Source organism: Anser brachyrhynchus, assembly GCF_964034855.1.
Source record: "Anser brachyrhynchus genome assembly, chromosome: Z".
Classification (NCBI taxonomy): domain Eukaryota; kingdom Metazoa; phylum Chordata; class Aves; order Anseriformes; family Anatidae; genus Anser; species Anser brachyrhynchus.
Window position 1 is genome coordinate 35,674,634 of NC_137697.1, and position 21,109 is coordinate 35,695,742.

Sequence of the window (21,109 nt, forward strand, 5' to 3'; positions counted from 1 at the left end):
CACACAAGTACCGGAGTTCACGCAAAGTTAACATCAGTCTGCCGAAGCCGTGGCTGCATTTCCAGTTGCAGTTTTGTTCTTCAGACGTTCCTGTTGAAAACGTTTGCGCTTGCTGCTGGAGACCCTGCAGTAAATTAGGGAACGGGTTCTTGCGTGTAAAATGCGTTTGGCCATAAGAGTCATTAATCTTCCTGAATTTTGTACTCTCATGCACCTGGAAGGTCTGGATAGGAAGAAGATCTCTGTGACTTTCCATGCTAGTAATCGCTTGGTTTTGATTAGGCTTCCCTTTTCCTGCTGATGATGCTCTAGTCCGAGTCTTATCTAAGATCATTGCCTTGTCTAAGACATATATTACTTTAGAAACAGAGTGTAAGCTATAAACATTCAGTATTGCAACTGTAAATGGAAAATGGTGGCTTACACACTAATTGCTCCATAGGATGCTTCCTTGTTTCATTTAAAAAAAAAAAAAAGGAACGAAAGAGAAAAATCAGTTTGCCAGAGAACAAAGGGAATGTTCTGGCTTTTGTCCTCAGTGAAAGTAGTCAAAATTATACTGCTGTTAGCGATAAGATAGGCAACTTGTTTTTCTCCTCTGAAAACAAAAATAGAAAACAAACTTGGTAGTAATTGATAGTCAAAGCTACTTATTTCAAGCTGCGGACGAGATAACAGAAGCTAGAGGTTCTTTGAGGTTAGGAATTGCAGACATGCCCAAGTTGTAATTCCAGCCGTGAATGGTGTTACTTGGCTGCGACTTACTGAACGTCATATGCAAAGAAGTACTTTGGCTACTCAGAAGAACTTTGGAGAAAGTCTGTTCCTGTCATAGCCTGAGAGTTGTAGCGCTTCATCTGTGTAGCAGTTCTGGAGGCGGTTTCGGGTCTCTCATGCAACACTCATGAAATACCTCCTAAATTTCCCGTTCAGCCCTTGTCTTTAAAGTATGAATTAAGACCTTTCTCTCAGTGTTTGCATGTTAGTTTATGAGTTTCTTTAATTAGCTGTTTCTGTCAAAATACAAATAAAGTGGTGAATGTCAAAACAATGACATAACAGTTACATTAAAGTGTGATCTATTTTGTAGCCTTAAATTGGAATGTGAGAAACTGGCAAGCGAAAAGACAGAAATGCAGAGGCACTATGTGATGGTATGTATGTTTGTTTTTCTTTATTTCAGTAAATATCTTCTAATGCAATGTAAGCCCGCATAACGAAATAATATATGCTCCTTTATTTGCAGTATTATGAAATGTCATATGGATTAAACATTGAAATGCACAAACAGGTAAGGCATTTTGTTTTCTAACCCACAAAATCTGCAGTCTGTCTAGTGTGTTTAAATGTAGCTGTTCTGTTTGTATTCAGATGACCGCAGCATGTGTCTGAATAGGCTGATTAGTGCCAGTGATTAGCAGACCTTTGCCTACCTGCTGTCAGGTGAGGTATAGGTTAGGTTAAGCGACAGGACTTCCTTGGTATTGGCCCTGTTGTAAGACGTAGGAAGGCTCTTGGCTCTGTGGTTTTTAAAAACTAATTCAGTGCTTTATGTGGTTCTGTTTTGTCATTGGTAAGAGCCTTTGATTATGTAGAACTGGTCTTACGCGTGTGTAGCATATGTAGTGATAGTTGCTCAAATCCTTGCCATTTAGAGGTATGAAAAGATTAGTGACTTGGAAAGCTCGAGTTATGACTATAAGTTTGCAAGTTCCCATAAAATTCACACTTATGGCCACTATAATGGTGAATAAAAAGAGTATTGAAGTGGAACAAGACACTAAGGACCTCGTAAGAGAAGAAAAGCTAAATGATTGCTCAGCCCAGAGGACCCTCAATTGAGTAGTCATTGTCTGCCAAATAAAGCATTAATGGCAGGGTGTAAGTATTCTGTAGATACGCTGACATTCACTTTTTCATCAAGATGCTGGTACAATAAGTCTTTCAGAAATCGATGGCCTCTTAAAAAAATTATCATTAGATGAAGTTGCACAGTTGGACACATTTCAAAGTGCAACAATACAATTCTTTCTTGAAGTGTATGTGCTATTTCATCTAAAACTCTTGTTTCATTAAATTAAAGAGCATGGCTGACCGGTTAGGGCACAGCGAAGAAATTGATTAGTTCAGGCTTCGGATCTTCAGTATATTCAAAGACTTTTCATTAAGTGAGTGAATTGCAGAGTTGAATTTCGCTTTTGTAACTCAAACTCTTTGATTTTTGTTTTGTTTTCCACTAAAAAATATTGCATTTTATAAGACAGGATGGTAGTTCCACAATAACTTTGTTTGCAAAGCTGTGTAGGTATTCTGTGATTTTTTTTTAGAGGTGCGCTTGTTTGAATCCAAAATGTTGGTAAAAGCAGGAATATTGTTTTCAAGGAATCACTTGTTTTAAAGTGATGCACTGCAGAGGCAGGTGGAACAACTAGAGTGGTGGCTGACTCGTTTCTGTACCGTAGCTGCTGTAGTGTTCTCGTCTGTGTGTGTGTGTGATCATTCATTCTGTGAGGCAATTCTATCATGCTCTCTGATTTTTGGAATTCTCTTTATTAATTTATTCTTAACTTCATGGCAGGCTAACTTGTGAGGAAGCCAACATCCATAAAGAAGCTTCATCTGGTTCAAAATGTGTGTTATTTTCATAAGATTTTAACAGTAAATGTACTAGAAATTAACTTCAGGTAAAATCAATTAAGCCCACAAGATTAAAGAGTGTCGGAACTGAGGTTTTCACTTTGACCTTAACATCTGTGTATTGCAAGGGTTTAATGCTCTGTATGTATGGCAACTATAATTACATACCTAGTATTCGGTGATACTTTGGAAGCTTTTAAGATTTATGGCAGAGCATTATACCTGCATTGGTTCTAGCTGGGGAGAATAGAGCACATTTACTCTGTGTGCTCCTAGGAGAAGAAAAAGCAGTTGAAGGGATAAATAATTTTCCCTGGTCTTAGATACCATGCTTTTACGTGTTAAGTATTCTGATTAAAAGTAGCACCTTCGTATTAAAGAGTCTTGATTTAGATGCCTGCAGTGAGGATGCCTAACAGTGTTAGAATTCAGTACGTAGGTGGTCTCAGCTTACAGGAGACAAAAAAAAAAAAAGCCACCAGTGACATTCTTTTGAATTTCCACCGCTAACGATAAGTTCTGAGGAGGCTTTTGGCAGATAGTAATCATAATTCTTATTAAAACTGGTGACGTCTAGCCCCAAGGGTGTAGCCAGGCTCAAATTGATGCTTTTTGCTGGCTGATCACCAGCATGGCCTAAGTGCTCATTATGTTGTAGAGAGGGCCTTTGGAGCTCTCATTACGTTTGACAGGAATTCTCTCTAGGGGGAAACTGGGCATTAGCTAGACTCCTGACAGGCTGAAATTATTCCTGCTTTATGGCTTATAACCAAATGCTAGCAAGGCATCATCAGGGGACACGAAAAATTGTCATTTCTGACAACATCTTTGTTACTGAAAAATGCAGTGATGGGGAAACTTTCCACTGAACAAGCTTTAATGTTCTTAAGGCCTGCCTCCTATGTGGATGCTGTACTCGCTCTGTGTGAAGCCCTTCAGAGTGCTTGGGCTGCTGATTTAAAAATAAAAAATTATACTGAGCTGGTGTTACTTTATGCAGTGTGCTGCGTATATCATTGTCGAAGGTAGGGTCACTTCAATAAAATGATGTAGTTGTAGTCTGCCTGCTGATGAAAGGGTTGACTTCTTGTACTGATAAAGTTGCATCAGCAGTTTATTAAATGAAGAGTTATTTAACTCTCAGTTCAATTCTGTAATCTATTATAATTTGGCTAAAATAAAAAGAGTTAGGACTCGAGTGTTGCTGTAAACAGAGTTCCTCGAGGTGAACTTTCCATACACAAGCAGCTGTACTGCAGAGTTTTTCATTTGAATATGTGACAGTATGTTTAAATCCAGGTACTACTGTTGCATTTCAGCCAGTTGTTTAAACACTGGTCAAGAAATAATCTTTTGGGTGCGTTTTTGGCTGGCTTGTATGGTGGTGTTTTTTTTTTGATTGTTTACTTTTGTTCTTGTTTCTGTTTTAATAAGAGTTTCAAATTAGTTCTTAAGAGGATGTTGTGTCTGGATTTTTATACTGTTTTCAGAGATAATTATCTTAATGTGGTGTATGGTTACTAATGTTAGCATCTTTGAAACAGAAACAAGTATCCGAGGATTTGTTTAGGATAGGTGCATTTCATGCAGATAGCATTTTCATGTTTGTCAAGAAGACAGAGTGAATAAGGATGTTTTGTATGGTCTTAAGTTTCTCATCTGTTATTTCATCCAACTCAGATTTTCCCACTGTGACATCTGTGGCTGGCAAAGCAGATGCGTCAACTACTAGTGCCAAGATGTAGAGTCTGCTGGGCGTTAAAAATCCCACTGTACTTAAAGGGTTGCTGGCCTTGGCTATTAGGGCAGCACCTCTCTATTTTCACCAGCTCTGTCTGTCATCTTCTGTCATAAGTCAGGAGATAAGACTTCCTGTGCGTTTAATGCCTAGATTGTTCAGGTGCAAGATTAGCTTTTGTTCAGTGGCAGGCAGCCAAAGAAAGAAAAATTCATCACTGCTGAACCAACTGACAGACTATATAAACTACTATGGTATTTGGGTGTCTGCTATCCCAATGGTGACAGCTGGGTTTCCTTCTCTTTGGGTGGGTTATTGTGATCTTTGTGACCTGCCTTGAGGCAGACCTGTCATTTAGTACCTTGCCTCTCGTGGAAAAGTATACAAACTTCTAAACTGCGTTATGTTAACCAGTTGTACAGGAATTAAATGTCTGTTTTAGCCTGGACTGTTTTATGAAATCATTTCTAATGCTGTGTGTTCAAGGACTGAGTCTTCTACTGATATCTCATTAGAATATCAGTCTTCAGGAGTGGGTTAAATAGAAGGGAATTAAAAAGCTTAGTTAGCTCTCTACAGCTCCTGAGTAGGACGGCTGTGCTGTTGAAAGGGATTTGAAGATAAATTAATATTTTTTTTGCTTTTTTCCTACTTGCATTTTAATTACTGAAATGAAAAAACTTCATGAATCCTAAAGGTTTTGATGGTGTGCAGTGAGTGTTTAAAGAGGATTTTGTTGGCTCTGTCACATATAAGTGCAGAACCTGCTTTTATTTTAAAAGAGAAAATGGTAAATTTAATTGGGGCATATTTTTCCCTCAAAAATTGTACATACTCTACAAATACTGGACTTCTAAATGAGCGCAGTTGTATCACCAATTCAGCCGTTTCAGACGCGACTGGAGGTGCCAGTTTGAACAGAGAGGAAAGCCTAGAGTAATGAGCTCAACTTTCTCAACTTTTGAACCACATTCAAGCTCAAGACTGACATTGTTAAGAAGTTTTCTGACAGATTCAGGACACTCTGTGAAATATGTCTCCATGTGGCTTTTAGATAACCATATTGTCAGATAGCATTTATTATGTCAACTTCGTATAGAACTTAATCAAAAAGTATGTCGTAGTATTAACACTGTACATATGTTAAATACTGCCAGATCATCTCTCGTTTTAGACTTGGTCTGCCAGATTTCAGGTTCATCACAGAGCCACGGAGGGAGAGAAGAAGCTCTTTCCTACCAGCTGTGCTGTCAAACTTCCCTTGCATTGCTGGAACTTAGGTTGCTAAATTTCTGTTGGTATGCTTTATTTGTGCATTGGTTCAAGCAGGGGAAAAAAAAACCACAGCTGGTACTTTTGGGGGCAGGAAGAAGAAAAGGAAGAAAGATTCTTTGTGAAGCAGTAACACTTCTCTGATGACAGATTCTCGGGAGAAAGCTAAACACTTTTACTCTTTTGCAGGTTATAATACCAAACCAAGCTGACAAGTATTTGAATTGCCTTTCACTCCCACTCTACTCCAGCACTCCAGTTTTGTAACAAAGGATAAAACTTCATTGCATCTCCTATGCAAAATGAAAGATAGTATCTGCTGGGTTTGATAGTGGGTCACCATTACTACACAGTGAATGCATCTAAAACCAGTTCTAGGTTAACTTACACTTACCAGAAGACGCTATTTTAAAAGCGATAGCAGGCTTGAGTAGAGTTAATGACGTCACCTTTCCACTGAACGTAAGATTTGGGAGTACCTCATGGCAGTTATGTCAAACACTATTTTCATCTTTTACATCATGTTTCTTAGTTGGACCCTGGATGTAGCTATTTGAACAATTGCAGTTACTTACATACTTTCTTTCAGAAGGGAGAAAACAAAAGCTGATAGGAAGAATTGCTGATTTTTCGGAGTGTATGTGCTGGAACAGGTAGTTTAACAAATTGGTCCTTGTTGTTATTCTTAGGCTGTGGCTTGTCAAGTGCTTGAATAAAGGTTGACCCATGTTCAACGCGAATGTCTGACTTCCTCCTGGTATGTTGTGTACTCTGACTCCCCCATCATCTTACTGGTGTCACGTAGTGACTTGCTCCAGTTTGGCAATATTTTCCTTCTCGACAAACAAGTGGAACAAAAAGGGCAATAACTGTCTGTTTGTTTTTCTTTTTTTTTTTCTTCTCAATCAGCAGTTTATATTCTTACCATTGTGTTTTCTTAAGAGGTATAGCCATCATCATCAAAAGGCTGTGAGGCTGGTGCATGTTCAAGTTGTCCTCTTCTGTAAAATTGCTTTCTAATGTGTTTTCACCTTTGGTTGTGCTGTTGTGGGGAGAAGGTTGTCCCAAATGCAGGACAAGCAAGGCAACTGTTTGTTTGTGGGGATGAGAGGAGGGAAACTTCATTTTGTTTGACCTAGTTAATATTATCTTTATTTGATAACCTCTAGTTCTCAAGAAAGGTAGGTTGTTTGTATCTAGCTGTCTTTTCCATTCACTCGAAATTTTAGACCTTTGTCGTATGCTGTCAGTGGTGACTCATTTTGAGATTGGGCAGTCCCAGCCTACACAGCTCTTTAAAAGTACGAGTTGTTCCATGGCGTTGATCTTCTTCCTTGTCTTTCCATGAACCTTTTCCATTTTTAGTCTACCCTGTTGGAACGAGGGCACGAGAACTAAATGCAGGTCTCCGGGTCTAGGTGAACCAGAGATTTATATGACAGCATAATTGTTTTCAGGTTTTTTTTTTTCTTCTCTAATAAAGTTTTTGATATCTGATTTCTTGGCTACCAAGAAATGCTGAGCTGTTGAAGTCACCTTTCACATTTGAGTTCATGCTCATGAATGGTGACAATTCCATCGCTTTACACTGAGGCTAGGGGTGGCTGCTCCCAGTGTGTCCCAGTGTATTCTGTTTAAATGCATTATTTTTTACTGCCCACTTCAACTTGTAAGGTCTGTTTGCATTTCTTCAGTCACTCCTTGTCCCTCTTTTGAATGAATCCTCTTATGGGGAAAAAAAAATCTGTTACTCACTGTATGCTGTCTTTTCTAGACTGCACTGCTGAACAAACCTGTAAACCAGTAAAGGCCCATATGAAGCTCCACTGCTTGACCTCACACTTTTATGAGAGATGACAATTTTCCCTTGCCCTGTTTCCTATTTTTTTTATCTGTTTATGACATAGTGCTAGAGGTGATTGAAGGGTAATTAGAACTTGAAAAACAGAATCTGTTCTTAACTGAGCTCTAGTTGAAATCTGACTAGTTTTAAAAAAGCAGTTATTTGCTAAAGTCATTTATTTTAAAAGAAGGCCTAGTTGTGAAATTAGTTTTTCCCCCCTGCACTTGGAACAACAACAGGGAAGGTTCTTTTTTTTAAGATTCATATGAACAAAGCCATATAACATTGGATCCTCTTGCTTAGAAGCATAATCACAGTATGCTTAAATGTAAATGGAATGGAAAAAGGTTTGTAGCTGTATTTCTTAGAGTGCTGATGAGGATTTAGTTGCTAGCAAAACTGGTTATTAGCAAATATACTTTTGGGGGGGATAGTTCAAGAAATTAATCAGTTTGGTAGGTTTCATTGAAGTTTTTATAATGATGATAGTATTTTGTGGCTAATGACACCATTTAAGAGGCCTCTAATCTCTCATTGGGCATTGACTTAGTTCCTCTCACCTTTTCTTTGTTCTTCAGAAGCAAGAACAAATCATCACAGATAATTAAATTACAAATTAAAGTTCTTTGAGGTGCTGGAGGGTTTATCTGTCAGGGCTGCTTATCTGGAAATATCTCATACTACTTAAGTGATCAGAAGAGCTAACTAGCATTTTTGGCTAACTATCCTTTTTAGCAAAACAGAAGACAGGTTAATTTGTGTTTCCGTATATTTTGTTTGTTTTGTTTGTGTTTTCGTTGGTGCCTCCATCTCCCCCCCACGCATCAAGGATTTTTTTTTCAGTTTAGTATTTTTTATCTATCTTTAAGTTTTTTGGTGTTTGTGTAAACAGTCGGTCAAAGCAACTTACTTGTAAGGTGACCAGTCAGTGTATTGATGAGAACAAACACAATAGAAAACTGCATTAGGAGGCAAGCCGTTGGGATTTGCAGTAAATATATTACAGAACACAAGTGAATTGCCGATACTGCTTGTTTAGCAGTTTGCAAGGGCAATGGTAGTATGGATTTTTGAATTAGAAGGGAAGGACTGTTCTTTCTCTGTGCTGGAACATCTACTTGATGGCTGAGGATAAAATTGATTTAGAGAGCAAAATGCTGCTGCCAGTATTTGTGCCATTTTAAAGGCTTCTATGGATTAGTAAGCAAAAACAAAAAGAGAGCTTTCAGTTTTGGAGAAGGGAGCAAGAATGGGCATGCTTGTTTGGCTGCATCTTGATTAGGTATTAAGTCTGTGAGGAAACCTGCTTTTGTTAGGTCAGGAAAAGGAAAGGACATCTGAAAACAGCTATTTTTTGTGATGTGTGGCAGTCTGTCTATTTATGGATTTGTCTTAAAGTATGTTAAAAATCCCAAATTGTTGTGGTCTTTACTTCATTATATACTGATATCAACCTTCTTAAATGCAGAAATTTGAAATAGTACTCCAGGAGAAGGAGAGGAAACCCAAGCATTTCTTGGGAAAAATAGCTAATGGAAAGATCATTCTTTTGTAGTTTAGCCACAACAGTTTCTGCTTACAACAGGTGTGTTTGTTGTTATTGTTCTTCTTCATGTGTGAATTTGAGTGTGAAGTCACTCTGAATTTCTACTTTTTAGTTGATATTTAAGGTTGCTAGCCATCACTTAGCAGACAACTAGCTGACTATGGTCTCATATAATGGACATAAATTGCCAATTAAGCAAACAAAAAATCTTCAATTAACAAGACCTGTGGGAAGCTTTTAGGTTGTTTCTTTAAACTTTGTACCAACTGTACAATGGCAGTGCTAGGAAGAGGTTGGTACCTCCCTCTTTCCTAGCAGGGTCAGCCCTACTACCAGTGTCATTCCTGACAGGGGTCTGGTCTGATCTGTTGATGAAGATTAACAGCAGCGACTTGCAGGCCCTCTAGGTAATGGAGCATCTTTCTGAGCTTCGTACTGAAGCGCTTCTTCAGTTCCAAACACACTTTTTTTATGTTGAAGCCTTAGCTCTTTTCTGGTCATTTTCTTCACCATGGATATGGAGAGCAGATCATTCCCTTTCCTTCCAGAAGCATTTGTGGACCTGTGCAGCCTAATGTTAATTCTCTGAATGCTTTTGCTCAGCTGAAGAACAATCCTAAAATAAGCACAGTCCTCGGAGGGGGAGTCACCACGCTGAGTGGCACGGAAGGTTTTCTTCGCTTATGGCTTACACTGGTGGCACCCTTTTTGGTGGTACCGTGCTGTTGCCTGGCTTCAACTTCTGATCTGCTGTGATGGAGAGATTCCTTCCTGGCCTATTGTTTCCCTATCCATTATGTCCCTGTCTAGCCATGCTGTGGTCCTTCATGCATATTTTTCCCTATCCTTCTTTTTGCTTTTCAGTCCGTTTTTTTTTTCATTCACTGCAAAGTGAGTTCTGAAGCTCACCTCTAGCATATTCTGTCTTTTTCTGTTTGCAGCTCTCTGCAACTTAAGAATTAGGGCAAGTGAAGAGATTTTTATGCTTATTATCAGAAATATTTAAAAATACTGTACCTACCATCCATGCAGCACTTCTTAATTCTCAAAAGAGAGGGATGTATTAGTACTCGGTTTAATCATCAAGCAGTTTTGCACATGTTCTCATGAAGTTCCACGAGTTTTGCTTTTTGTTGCTCCTAAGAGTGCTATGCTACAAGTGTAAAAATCTTAATGAAGAAGGTAACATCATGGGCTTCACTTAGCCATAAAGGCTTTACCTTGTTGGTCTTCACTTGTTTTGGATACTGTTTGCTGCTGAAAAATCCTTAAGAGTTGTAATTTATATTTCTGTTTCACCTAGCTGTTTACAGATGAGAGGCATTTTAATGCCTCATATTTGATAGTGTTTAAGCTGGAATGTCTTTGCTTTTTTAGTTGCTGTTCTCTGTCAGGCACTGTTCTTTTATAATTTCATTTCTGTGTGACACTTTTAGTTTCTGCAAGGTGTCCGCTATTTCAGACTTCACTGGTGTGCTTTTCTTTTTACGTATGAACTTCACTAGCCCTGGTTAACTTGAAGACAGTTTGACTTGACTGCTCTGATCTGTTCCTTTCCTGTTTGAGCTGCAGTGCTGACCTTAGGTAGCTAGGAATTTATATTAACTGTGTAGTCGAATACTGCTTGTTGTTTTTTGCAGTTAGGTGCCAAAAAACATACAGGCTTTGTGGCCTCCTTGGTGTGTCTTGACCACCTCTTTCCTTTTCTCAGTGAACAGATTGAACCTGTTTTGTTCTTCTCTATTTCATCACATTGAGCACCAGCCTTACTTTTGCTGTCACTTACTAGTGGCACGTAATTCTGTAGCGATGTTTTTGTGCTGTGTATATTTGTACCTGGCATAGTTTTGACTTCCTGTATGCTTTCCTGTTTGTACAACCTCAGCTGGAAATTTGTGATTTACTCTTAGCACCATTGCATCCTTACCCTTTTTCCTCTGTCCATTCCTCTTCCATTCTCAGATATTTAATCTCTCACCCATATCCTTAATACTGTTTTATAAAGAAACTGTTAGCTTTCCATAGTGCGTTTTTTATCTCCCTTCTCAGTAACAGGTCTTAGAAAGCTGACCTTACCAGTTGATACTTGCTTTCCTGAAGACTTTAAGAGCTTTATTATACTTACTTCTTGTACTGATTGTTGTAAACTCTTAACAGTTGTCAGTCTCAATCAAATTATTTTCTATTTGGATGGTTTCAGTCAGTTCTTCCCTATTAGAAGATAATCTAGATGGCATCTTTCCTAGTTTTCTTTATTCTGTAAGCAAGAGAATGTGAAAAATGCATAATAAAACAGGGAAGAAGTTAATTGACAGGTTCCCAGGTTTTGCTGAAAGACTTCCTAACTTTTTTCCTGCATAGTGAAAATCACCATTATTTTCACCTTCCTTTCAAGTGGTGTGTGGTGCCGAATTCTGCTATTTGCTACCAGAAGAGTTGTTGATCCTCTTAACTTGTTACTCATTAGTGAGTCACCTGAGAGCACCTGATATGATAACTTTTTAAGGCCTTAAATTCATTCAGTGACTTGACAGTTTTGAAACTGAGCTGTGAATATAGTAGGTATTGTAAAAGTCTGAAATTACATCTTAGTTACACAAGTGCATGTGATTTGATAAATCCATCTTGATTTGGTACTTAAAAAGTCCTAGTGAATGTGGCTTATTCATTTTTTTCCCCATATGTCTGTCCCTTCTCTAGATACATGGTGCCTTGTTTTTTGTCAGATTGCATGCTCATTGTTATTTCAAGTCCAGATTCTACTGCTGTTAACGTCTTGAGTACTGTATGTGCTTGGTTTGAGGAACTTTATGCGCTACGCTTTGGAAGCTGTGTGATTATAGGCACTTCTGCAGTGATGTTAAAGCTCTGACTTTTTACTGCCATCCCAGTAAAGTGGTTCTGTGTGGCAAGTGGTGCAAAGATGTATGCAGAAATTTGGTTGTGGCTTGTGGGAGTGGGAACAAAATAGGAAGTGTTTTTGGAGTAAGTCCTAAACCACATGAAAAACCAAGGGTGAAAAACCTTCTGATAGGGGTGTAGTAGTAATGGATACACTATTTTTATGGCTTCTTTCTTTTTTCTTTTCCTTTTGTGTACTCTCTTTCTTGTATAGTGTTGCTCAGCTGTCCTAGTGTAAGTTAAGTTCTTAATGTCCTTGATAGTTCTTAATGCAAAGCATAGAATCATAGAATGGCTTGGGTTGGAAGGGACCTCAAGGATCATCTAGTTCCAACCCCCAGTCATAGGCAGGGATGCCACCCACTAGATCAGGTTGCTCAGGGCCTCATCTAAGCTGGTCTTGAACACCTCCAGGGATGGGGCATCCACAGCCTCTCTGGGCAACCTGTGCCAGTGCTTCACCACCTCTAAGTGAAAAATTTCCTTCTAACCTCTAATCTAAACCTCCTCTCTTTTAGTTTAAAACCTTGTCCATCATTATCTGAGTGAGCAAGAAGTTCCTCTTCATCTTTTTCATAAGCCCTCTTTAAGTACTGAAAAGCTGCAATGAGGTCTCCCCGGAGCCTTCTCTTCTCCAGGCTGAACATCCCCAGCTCTCTCAGCCTTTCTTCACAGGAGAGGTGCTGCAGCCCTCTGATGATCTTTGTGGCCCTCCTCTGGACCCGCTCAAACAGCCCCACGTCCTTCTTGTGCTGGGGGCCCCAGACTTGGACGCAGCACTCCCAAGTGGGGCCTCAAAACGGCAGAGCAGAGGGGCACAATCACCTGCCTCCACCTGCTGCCCACCCCTGTGCTGATGCAGCCCAGGATGCAGTTGGCCTTCTGGGCTGCAGACATACACTGCTGGCTCGTGTCAAGCTTTTCATCCATCAGAACCCCCAAGTCCTTCTCTGCAGGGCATGTTAGATAATAACGGAGAGCGCGTTTCCTCTAGAAGAACACTACAAGCATGGCGCATTAGAGTGCAGTACTGTGGGATGAGAGGAGCTCATCTAATAGTTTACTGCTGCCCAAAACCCCCCTTCTCTCAGCTGGCTTCTTCTGGTACTTCCTTGGGCTGCTCTGCTACCTGCTTAACTCACTGATCTGTTGGTCTGCTAAGCTGGTCCTTCTCCCGCCTCCTTTAGTAATGTTTTCTGCTTGGCGAGTGATTTGAGATGTTGGACAAATCCAAACGACTCTAGCAGTGCTTTGAAAGAAAGTGAGGGATATGTGCCTGTGGAAATGAAGGTGGCGAGACCTTCTCTTTTGGATAGGAGTCAGCCTCTGACTTGCTCAACATCTCATGAAATTAAATAAATGGGAATGGTGTTAGCTGGAAAACAACTGGAAAGTAAAAACAAAGCTCTGTGCTGGCTTCAGAAATTTAAACACTCTGTGTATTGAAGGTTAGCTTAGTCATGGAAACAAAACTGTGGAACTAAAGTTTGGATGAACTTACCTCTTGTAATTTGAGTACTAGAGCAAGATGGGCTAAAGTTAGATTAAAGGAGAAATGTGGTAATGGTCCCTTTTAGCCAAGTTTGAGAAGAGTCTTGACATAGTGAAGATGTGTGAGAGGAGCACTTTAACATCCTGACAACAGCTTCGTTGTTGCCAGTTGGCTCGGGTTCAACAGGATTTACAGCTGCAAATGGGATGGGCAGTTGTTTACAGTGGCTCATTGAGAGCTGCATAGCAGCTCTCTCTATTATTATAGAAAGGATTGAAATTAGACATCTGAAATACATCCAGTCACTGCACTTTACAGTTGAACGAAGTCCAAACCTGTAGTAGATGTTTGGTAAATGTAGCTGTTGACTTGTGCATCAAATGTAGCTTAAGTTTAAATTAACGTGACCTTTCTGTAATTTAAACTGACATCTAAGAGGCTTCAGATAAATGTAGTTTAGGTACTGAATTAAAAAACAGTAATTTTGTTTAGAATTTTTCTAGCATTCTGCCACTTTGTCAATTCGAGCTTTTATTCTGTTAATATTTCTGTTGCTTCTTCCTCTCCCCACTCCCACTTGTAATAAGGTGTTTTTTTTTTTTATTGCTAAACATTTTTCATGCCAGTCTTCTGGGATTTTAACATCATCATCTCATGGGTGGCTGACCTTGCGATTAAAATGAGTAGTACAAATGTGGGGCAGAGGGAAAACTGTATTTGTTAATATGTCATTTTAAAGTGACAGCCTATCCCCAAAATACGGAGATTGTTCCTGTCGCTGAAATGAGCACTACCCATCGCTGCTTGTCAGATTGAATTTCAAATATCTGTTGAGAATAAACCTTCCCACCCCCTCCTATTGGTGTGAATGTTAGTAATGACAGTGTTTATAATTTAAAATACAGTTTGAAGGCCAACTTCCACAGTTTGTCGCATGGTGGTTAATACGGCTGTAAAGGGGAGATGAATGTGGCTACTTCTCCTGGTCTATTACTCAGGAGGCCAGTAAATTTGATTGGCTGCTGCAGTTCTAGCAGAATCATTCGATTTGAGAGCAATAGAAAGATAAGATATCCAATTACCCAAATGATTTGCAGGGTTAGCCAATGTTGTCATGGAGACGCGAGTTGGAACAAATTAAATTTTAAGCAATAAAATAATCTTAAAGCACGTCTGGGAACAAGAAAATTTGGCAGTGGCACTTACCTGAATTGAATCTTAGCTTGACATGCTGTTGTTTGACATTGATATACTATGGGGGCCTAAACTTTTAAATGGCATGTTGCCTTTATTTTTTTTCCCTCTTGCAGCCATTGCCAAAACAGATTGTAGTGTATTAGTTTTAAATAAAAGGGCATTAATATCTCAGTGCTCAATGTGGATTCAATAACTCATGAACAGCAAAGTTCATAGAATGCTAGCCTTAATCATTTGAGGCTTTTGAATATTTAGGTTTTGAGATTTAATTATACCTCCAGCATCCTCCCGACCCCCAAATTGTTAGCAACACATTTTTGGAAGTGCTTGAATCTTTCTGTAGCAAAGATCTGTAACAGCATTTAGAGAGCTAAGCATTGTGCTTTTTTGTTTGTTTCTTTTCTTGTATATACTCTGTGAATAGGTGTGATTTCTGTTGACTTTGAAAATCTCACAAAAAGAATAAAGGCTACATCATTTAAGTGCATTGCTAGAAAAATGAAAATACAGAACAGATGCAAAATTTTAGCTCAAGACTAAATTATACACATGCAGTTTCTTACCCAAGGACTTTGTAAATGTAGTTTTCAACTGAATTCTGGCTTGCAACAGGGATTAAAAATGGTCAGGCATGTCCTATAAAGAGAGCTTTTATCCACATGTCTGTTAGACAGATGGAGATGAAAATTGGTCTAAGGTCAAGCCATTTGCAGCATTCTCACAGCCTTCGATTTTCTCCTCATCCCCACCACAGATCATCTCAAATGATTCAGTAATGACCAAAAGTGCAACATTGACCTTTACTCCCTAGTGGATTACTGTGTTACATAGTATAAATTGCAGGAAGTCCATTTCCTTTTTCCAGAATGAATTCTGTGTTGTACTTGGCTTTCTACATGTTGAAAGTGTAAGTGGAGGCGTTGTACTTCAGAATTATCTTCTAAAGCTTTTGTGAATGTGATTTGACAGTATATTCTTTTCTGTGCATTAAAAGGTGGTTTGTTTGTTTATTTATTTAAGTATTGAAAGGAATAGATTAGAAGATACTTTTTTTTTTTTGGCATCATCAAAACTTTGTGTTTTCTTACATTCCTTTTAATCATGTTGCTCCTAAGCTGTCGTCTTCCAAATCTAATGACAAATGTGATTCTCAAAACTGTTGAAATAACTGAAGTAAGTAAAAATTTAATGAGAGTACAGAAACTTGTCCTTAAGAAATGGTGTTAGAGTGCTTTTAAATACTGATCTAACTTTGGAATATAGGAAGTGCAATTTACAGGAAAAGTCTTTGGCATACAAGAGATAATTTTAGCTTAGGATTGTTTGGTAAAGAGAGGCCTGGACAGCTTTGTGGAGTGTCAGTGCTAATAGTTCAGCAGTTGTCATAATACAGCTGATCATCACAATAATGTAAGATTCAAGTAAGGTGATTTGCTGATTGGAGCAAAACCACAACTGTTGTTGAAAACTCTGAGACTGAAGGGTGATTAACTAATTCTTCTCAGGGGAAAGCTTTATTTTTTCACTCAGAAGTGAGAATGCTGGCTCCCTTAGGCTAGGACTTTCATTATTACTGATAACATGCACAAGGGTGTTAATTGTGCTGAGAAATCCACGTAGAGTTTGGTACTTATATTATACCTGCTTCTTCTGCAGTATAAATACCTGCAGTTGCTCAAGAAATCATGTTTATTTAAGTATGAGATCTTACATGGTGCTTTGTAAAGTACAGGTTGTCAAAATGTAGAATGGTCTGGAACAGACTATTGTATAGGAAAACAATGTATTTTTAACAATGAAGCAGGAAAAAAGTTACAACTGTACATATAAGTGCTTTCTTAACTGCTTAGTAAAGTGACTTAAGTGAATATTATATTTAGTAACTAGTCTTGCTGCTTAGTTATATGTCATTATGTTAAGAATTCATTTTATCAAGAGACAAATTTAAGTACAATCACTTGAGTTTGGCAATGGTTAGGTCAAAACATTTAAGTACTTAATTAGATGGAATTAAGACAAAAAATTAGATGAGTGAAGACAAAAAAAAACACATGTTGGCTCAACTTAATTTTACCAAATGGAGATGAATTCGTTCATGTTAATTTTTAATGATACTTCAGAAAGGAGGGTGGCACTTCAGTCAGGGGTCTGACAAGCTTGTCATTTGCAAATAAATCAAAAGACAATCATTGCAACAAGAAGAACCAGTGAAAGCTTTAGATTTGTCATTCTTTGATAGGCCCTACACTCAAGCCCTCTATTAAAAATGAATGTATTCAAGAGGCTCTGCATTAAGAACACAAACAATTAAGGGCTCTTCAGATGCTCTGCTGAGAGCTGCCATAAGAGCTAGGAGGGCTTTCCTGAGAGATGCAGGCTTCTACAGTCTGCTTTACCAAGGAGCCAGGGAACACATGCAATTAGTCATGCTTTTCTCTGCTCGAAGCAGTTTTCTGCAAAATTCTCTCTGTTTACTCATTCTTCTGACTGCCCTACGTGTTTCAAGATCACTGCTTAGATAATAGCTGTGTTACGTTGCAAGGACACTGGAAATATTTTTATGTTGCAAGGCCAATAAGTATTCTTAAGGCTATCAAATATGAGCCCAAAATCTGGAAAATACAGCTTGTTTCAATGCTCATCAATTACAGATGTTTAGTCTTGATTAACCAAACTGTCCTAGACTCCTTCAAAACAGTTTTTGCTTTTGGAAATCAATATATATCTATATACATAATACAATATGTATGTGCACCTATTCAAAGAGATTCTGTCTGGAAAGGTGAAAGTTCATTGCATTTTGAACAGCTAGATTTGTATTTAAATTCATGAGATTTCCTTTTTCTCAATGCTGAAAACAATCTCTTGCAATTCCTGATGTAGAAGATTAAGTGAATTGTGCATTAATGCTTAGGTTCAGGAACTCACTGGAGAACAAAGATTTTTATTATTTTTGACATGTTTATGATTAAGAATACTTATTACTAATTGTTGGAAGACAACAAACAGGAGATGTTTGAGATCTGCTACTGGATAAATAATTTTAAGTACCTTTTTATGTTGTGTGTGGGAAAGAGTACCAGTAGGTAAACTGCCTTTTAAAAGTGCAGACTTTGGTTATGAGTTGTGGAATAGGGTTTTTAATTTCCTTCCAATATAAATGCCTGTTACTTAGCACTTGTAACAGTAGCAAGAAATCTCAGAACAAATGCTTGTTTACAATTTGTACATTTAAGCTTATTCACAACTGTGTATGAATATTAGGATGCTGTTTACATTATTATACAATTAGAAAAGATCTGATTGACTTGTATTGGGACTGGTAACTAGCACATCATGTTCTCTTGTGTTACAGTGTGCCGTTCTCTATTTACACTGCCACTGTGAAAGTCAGATACCTGGGACCTCTGTGGGAAAACTCCACAATGTGGATGCTTGCATGCTTTGTAGGCTCTATTCAAAATAGACTTTTTCACAGCTATAATAAGGATAATTCTCGCAGGATTGCAGAACAGGGGGACTCCTGTGTAGGTAATGCACACTGAAACAGCTTTTCAGGAGAAAGCAAATTAGTGCATCCTGTTTTACGTTATTCTCCCACCCCCCACCTGCTTATCACCTGCTATGATTCATCCTGGTTTTTTATCATGAAAACAAAAGTAATCCTGTTGGTCTAGGGCAGTTAATTTGTCGGAAGCTAAACATCTCATCCCAGTCAGTCAGGCTGCTATGTAACAGCCTTCTCATAGCTGATATATGCAGTATCTGCCTCCAGAAAGTAAATCATGTGGAAAAATGCCCTTTAGTACTCAAATTCTCCCAATCGTGTGTGTGCTTTTTTCCTTAAGTTAACAGATACTTCAAATACCAACATATCTGGCAAAAGTTTAGTCATGCAGACTGCCTTGTGTTATCTTTGCTGGTACCTTATGTACCAGGTCGTCCACAGAGTGATGGATAGTTTGTGGTCTTGTTCTAGACAAAACAGAAAAGGACAAAAACTGCTTAGTGTTTGATACTGTGTGAGAAGGTAGATGTTTCTGTTGAGAAAAGAGGTATATTCATGTTGTTGCAGAGAGAGAAAGGTTTGCTGCAAAGCAGCAGTTGCATCATTGCCCCTGCCTGTAGGAACTAACCTCTTTGCCCTAGGAAGAAACCACCCCCAAAGTGTTTAGAATACCCTTGTCTCCACAAAATTTAAGTGTGGACATGCCCCACTGACTTTGGTCAGGTAGGACCTCAGTTCACATGAGTGTTTTACAAGACTCAGTGCTGTCAAGTATTTTCTCTGTTTCTCCCAGAGGTGGGGAAAGAGGTGTTAAAGCTTGTTGGCCATATTTAGACCCCAAGTCATGTGTCTCCTGAGACACAAAAACAGTGTGGGGCTTTTGTTTCCAAATTACTGCTTGACTGATGCGTAAACATCAGCACATCTCAGTGTCTTCCTAAGAAATCTTGGATGATGGAAGGCTTGGGGAAAGGCTCAGCAAATGTGTTTATCTGTCTTCTCTGAGAGAGTTTATTTTTGTTCAGCTTTTGGTATGTCGTTTCATGGAAGGCCCAATAATTCTCAGGAGTGGACACCCCTGCCATGTCCTAAAACAAAACAAGAAGAAATATGCATATGGCTTAGTGATAGTGACTGGTAAAAGTGATTCAGAGCATCTTGCATATAGGCTGCGTACACATCTGGACATTAGTTTTTTGTTTTGCGCAACTGTTCTCTAGTGACTGCGTGAGATGTTTTCAAGGAAAATTGTAGGAGTTGTGCAAGTCCCTGTTTGTGTGAGTTGAGACTTCAAAAGCACAAAGCTCCTTTAAGAGTTGAGGGATAGTTATAAAAGGAGATCTGAATGATTGGCATATGTGTAGGTCTGAAAAGCATCACAAGTAAGGCTGAGTAATGGCAGAGGAAGGGTCCTGTGTTCCACCATCCTGTGTCCAGGTCTAGGTGGATGAACCAAAAGTGAGAGATTAAAAGAACAAAACAAACAAACAAAAACCATGAATATATACAAAGCTGATGGAAAGTGGGCCTTAAACAATTCATGCTGCTGCGTTCTGTGCTGCTGTTAGTGAAGGATTGTCCCTCTGCTGCTTTGTTCTCTTGCTGCTCATAGTTGTACTTATTCATTGTTACTGACTACTGCATTTTTTGATCAGATTCTTTTTCTTCCTATCTGTGTTACTTCAATTCACTCTTATTATGGATGTTTTAGAAGTCTTTAGTTTTTCTCTCCGTTCTGTTTCACTTCTGTGTTGGTATTTCATTTATACTCCTGTTGGTTTCTTTCTGTAAGCAAAACTGCCATGTAATTGGCAGATAACTTGATCATGAAAGAAACATTTTCCTCTGTGCCTGTCACCCTCATGTTATTCTGCTTAATAATTTGAGTAATAATAAATCTACCTTTTAAAAGGCTTTATCTTGGACTTAGTGGATTTCAAAAATGCTTTACTTGTTAATGAGCTATGTACAACGACCAGATTTGTTCCTAAATGTGTATACAGATTAGGTGCTTTAGACATGGCAGATGTCCTAGAGTAGCTGACTAAATCTTTGTCCTCGTTTGGGCTTAAATATTAACTATTTATATTTTCAGTAGTATGAAGACATGGATTTCTTTATTTTCTCCAGTGTGAACTTAATATGATCCTGCACAATAGTTGATATATGGGAACAAGCAGAAAACACATTTTTAATCATAATACTTTTTTTCTATAGACAGAAATCGCCAAGAGATTGAACACAATTTGTGCACAAGTCATCCCATTTTTGTCTCAGGAAGTAAGTAAAACTGTTCAGCTGTTAAAGTGCAATTATGTTTCTTTTCTGTTTGCAAATTAGCTAGTTTTAAGATGTTAATTTTATCGCAATGCACAAGTGTAAGGAACATCTGTTATAGCTGAAGTGTGCAACCCCCCTGCTAATTTTGTCTAACAAATCTGAGTTCAAACTAGTGACAGTGGCTTAGCTTTATTCATTCCCAAAGGAGAATGAGTCTGTAAAAATATTGTCAATGCAACAAAATGCCTTCATTTCTAATCATGGTGATTATTTATTTGATGTCATATAAGTGACATAAGTGAAATAAGTATGCTCATCTTGTCTACGTGATTTGTATCAAATTTTAGTGTAAAAAGTGAGTAGTTAGCTCAGATGCAAAATGTTGTTTAAGGTTACAGACCTGCATCTGGCCTGAATGACTGATTGTAGTATACTGTGGGCAGCTACTGTTAAATTTTGAAGCCTGTTATTTTAAATATGCCTCTTCAAACTACAGTTTACAAAGAGTGTTTGTAATTCTTGTTGGGTTCAGTGAAGCATTTATTCTTCCTGTTTAAAACTTTTGTAGGTTTTGCTGTGTGGACACAGTATATAAATGTTGAAACTCACACTACTGTGAAGTTGACATTATCGCCCTGCCAGCTCAATTATAAACTGATTATCCATATATCAGAAAATTAATTTTGAAGTGGCAG

The 21,109-nt window shown here is 38.4% G+C and overlaps 1 protein-coding gene across 7 annotated transcripts in view; it reads left to right on the forward strand.

The window, feature by feature from the left end:
* Positions 1-21,109, forward strand: part of TLE1 (TLE family member 1, transcriptional corepressor) — a 76,280-nt gene that overhangs the window by 1,118 nt on the left and 54,053 nt on the right. For all 7 annotated transcript variants that reach the window (XM_080573483.1, XM_080573485.1, XM_080573484.1 and 4 more), the window contains exons 3-5: positions 1,091-1,154; positions 1,247-1,291; positions 20,352-20,414. In XM_080573483.1, the coding sequence (XP_080429609.1) occupies positions 1,091-1,154; positions 1,247-1,291; positions 20,352-20,414 (172 nt within the window). The remainder of the gene's footprint in view (positions 1-1,090; positions 1,155-1,246; positions 1,292-20,351; positions 20,415-21,109) is intronic.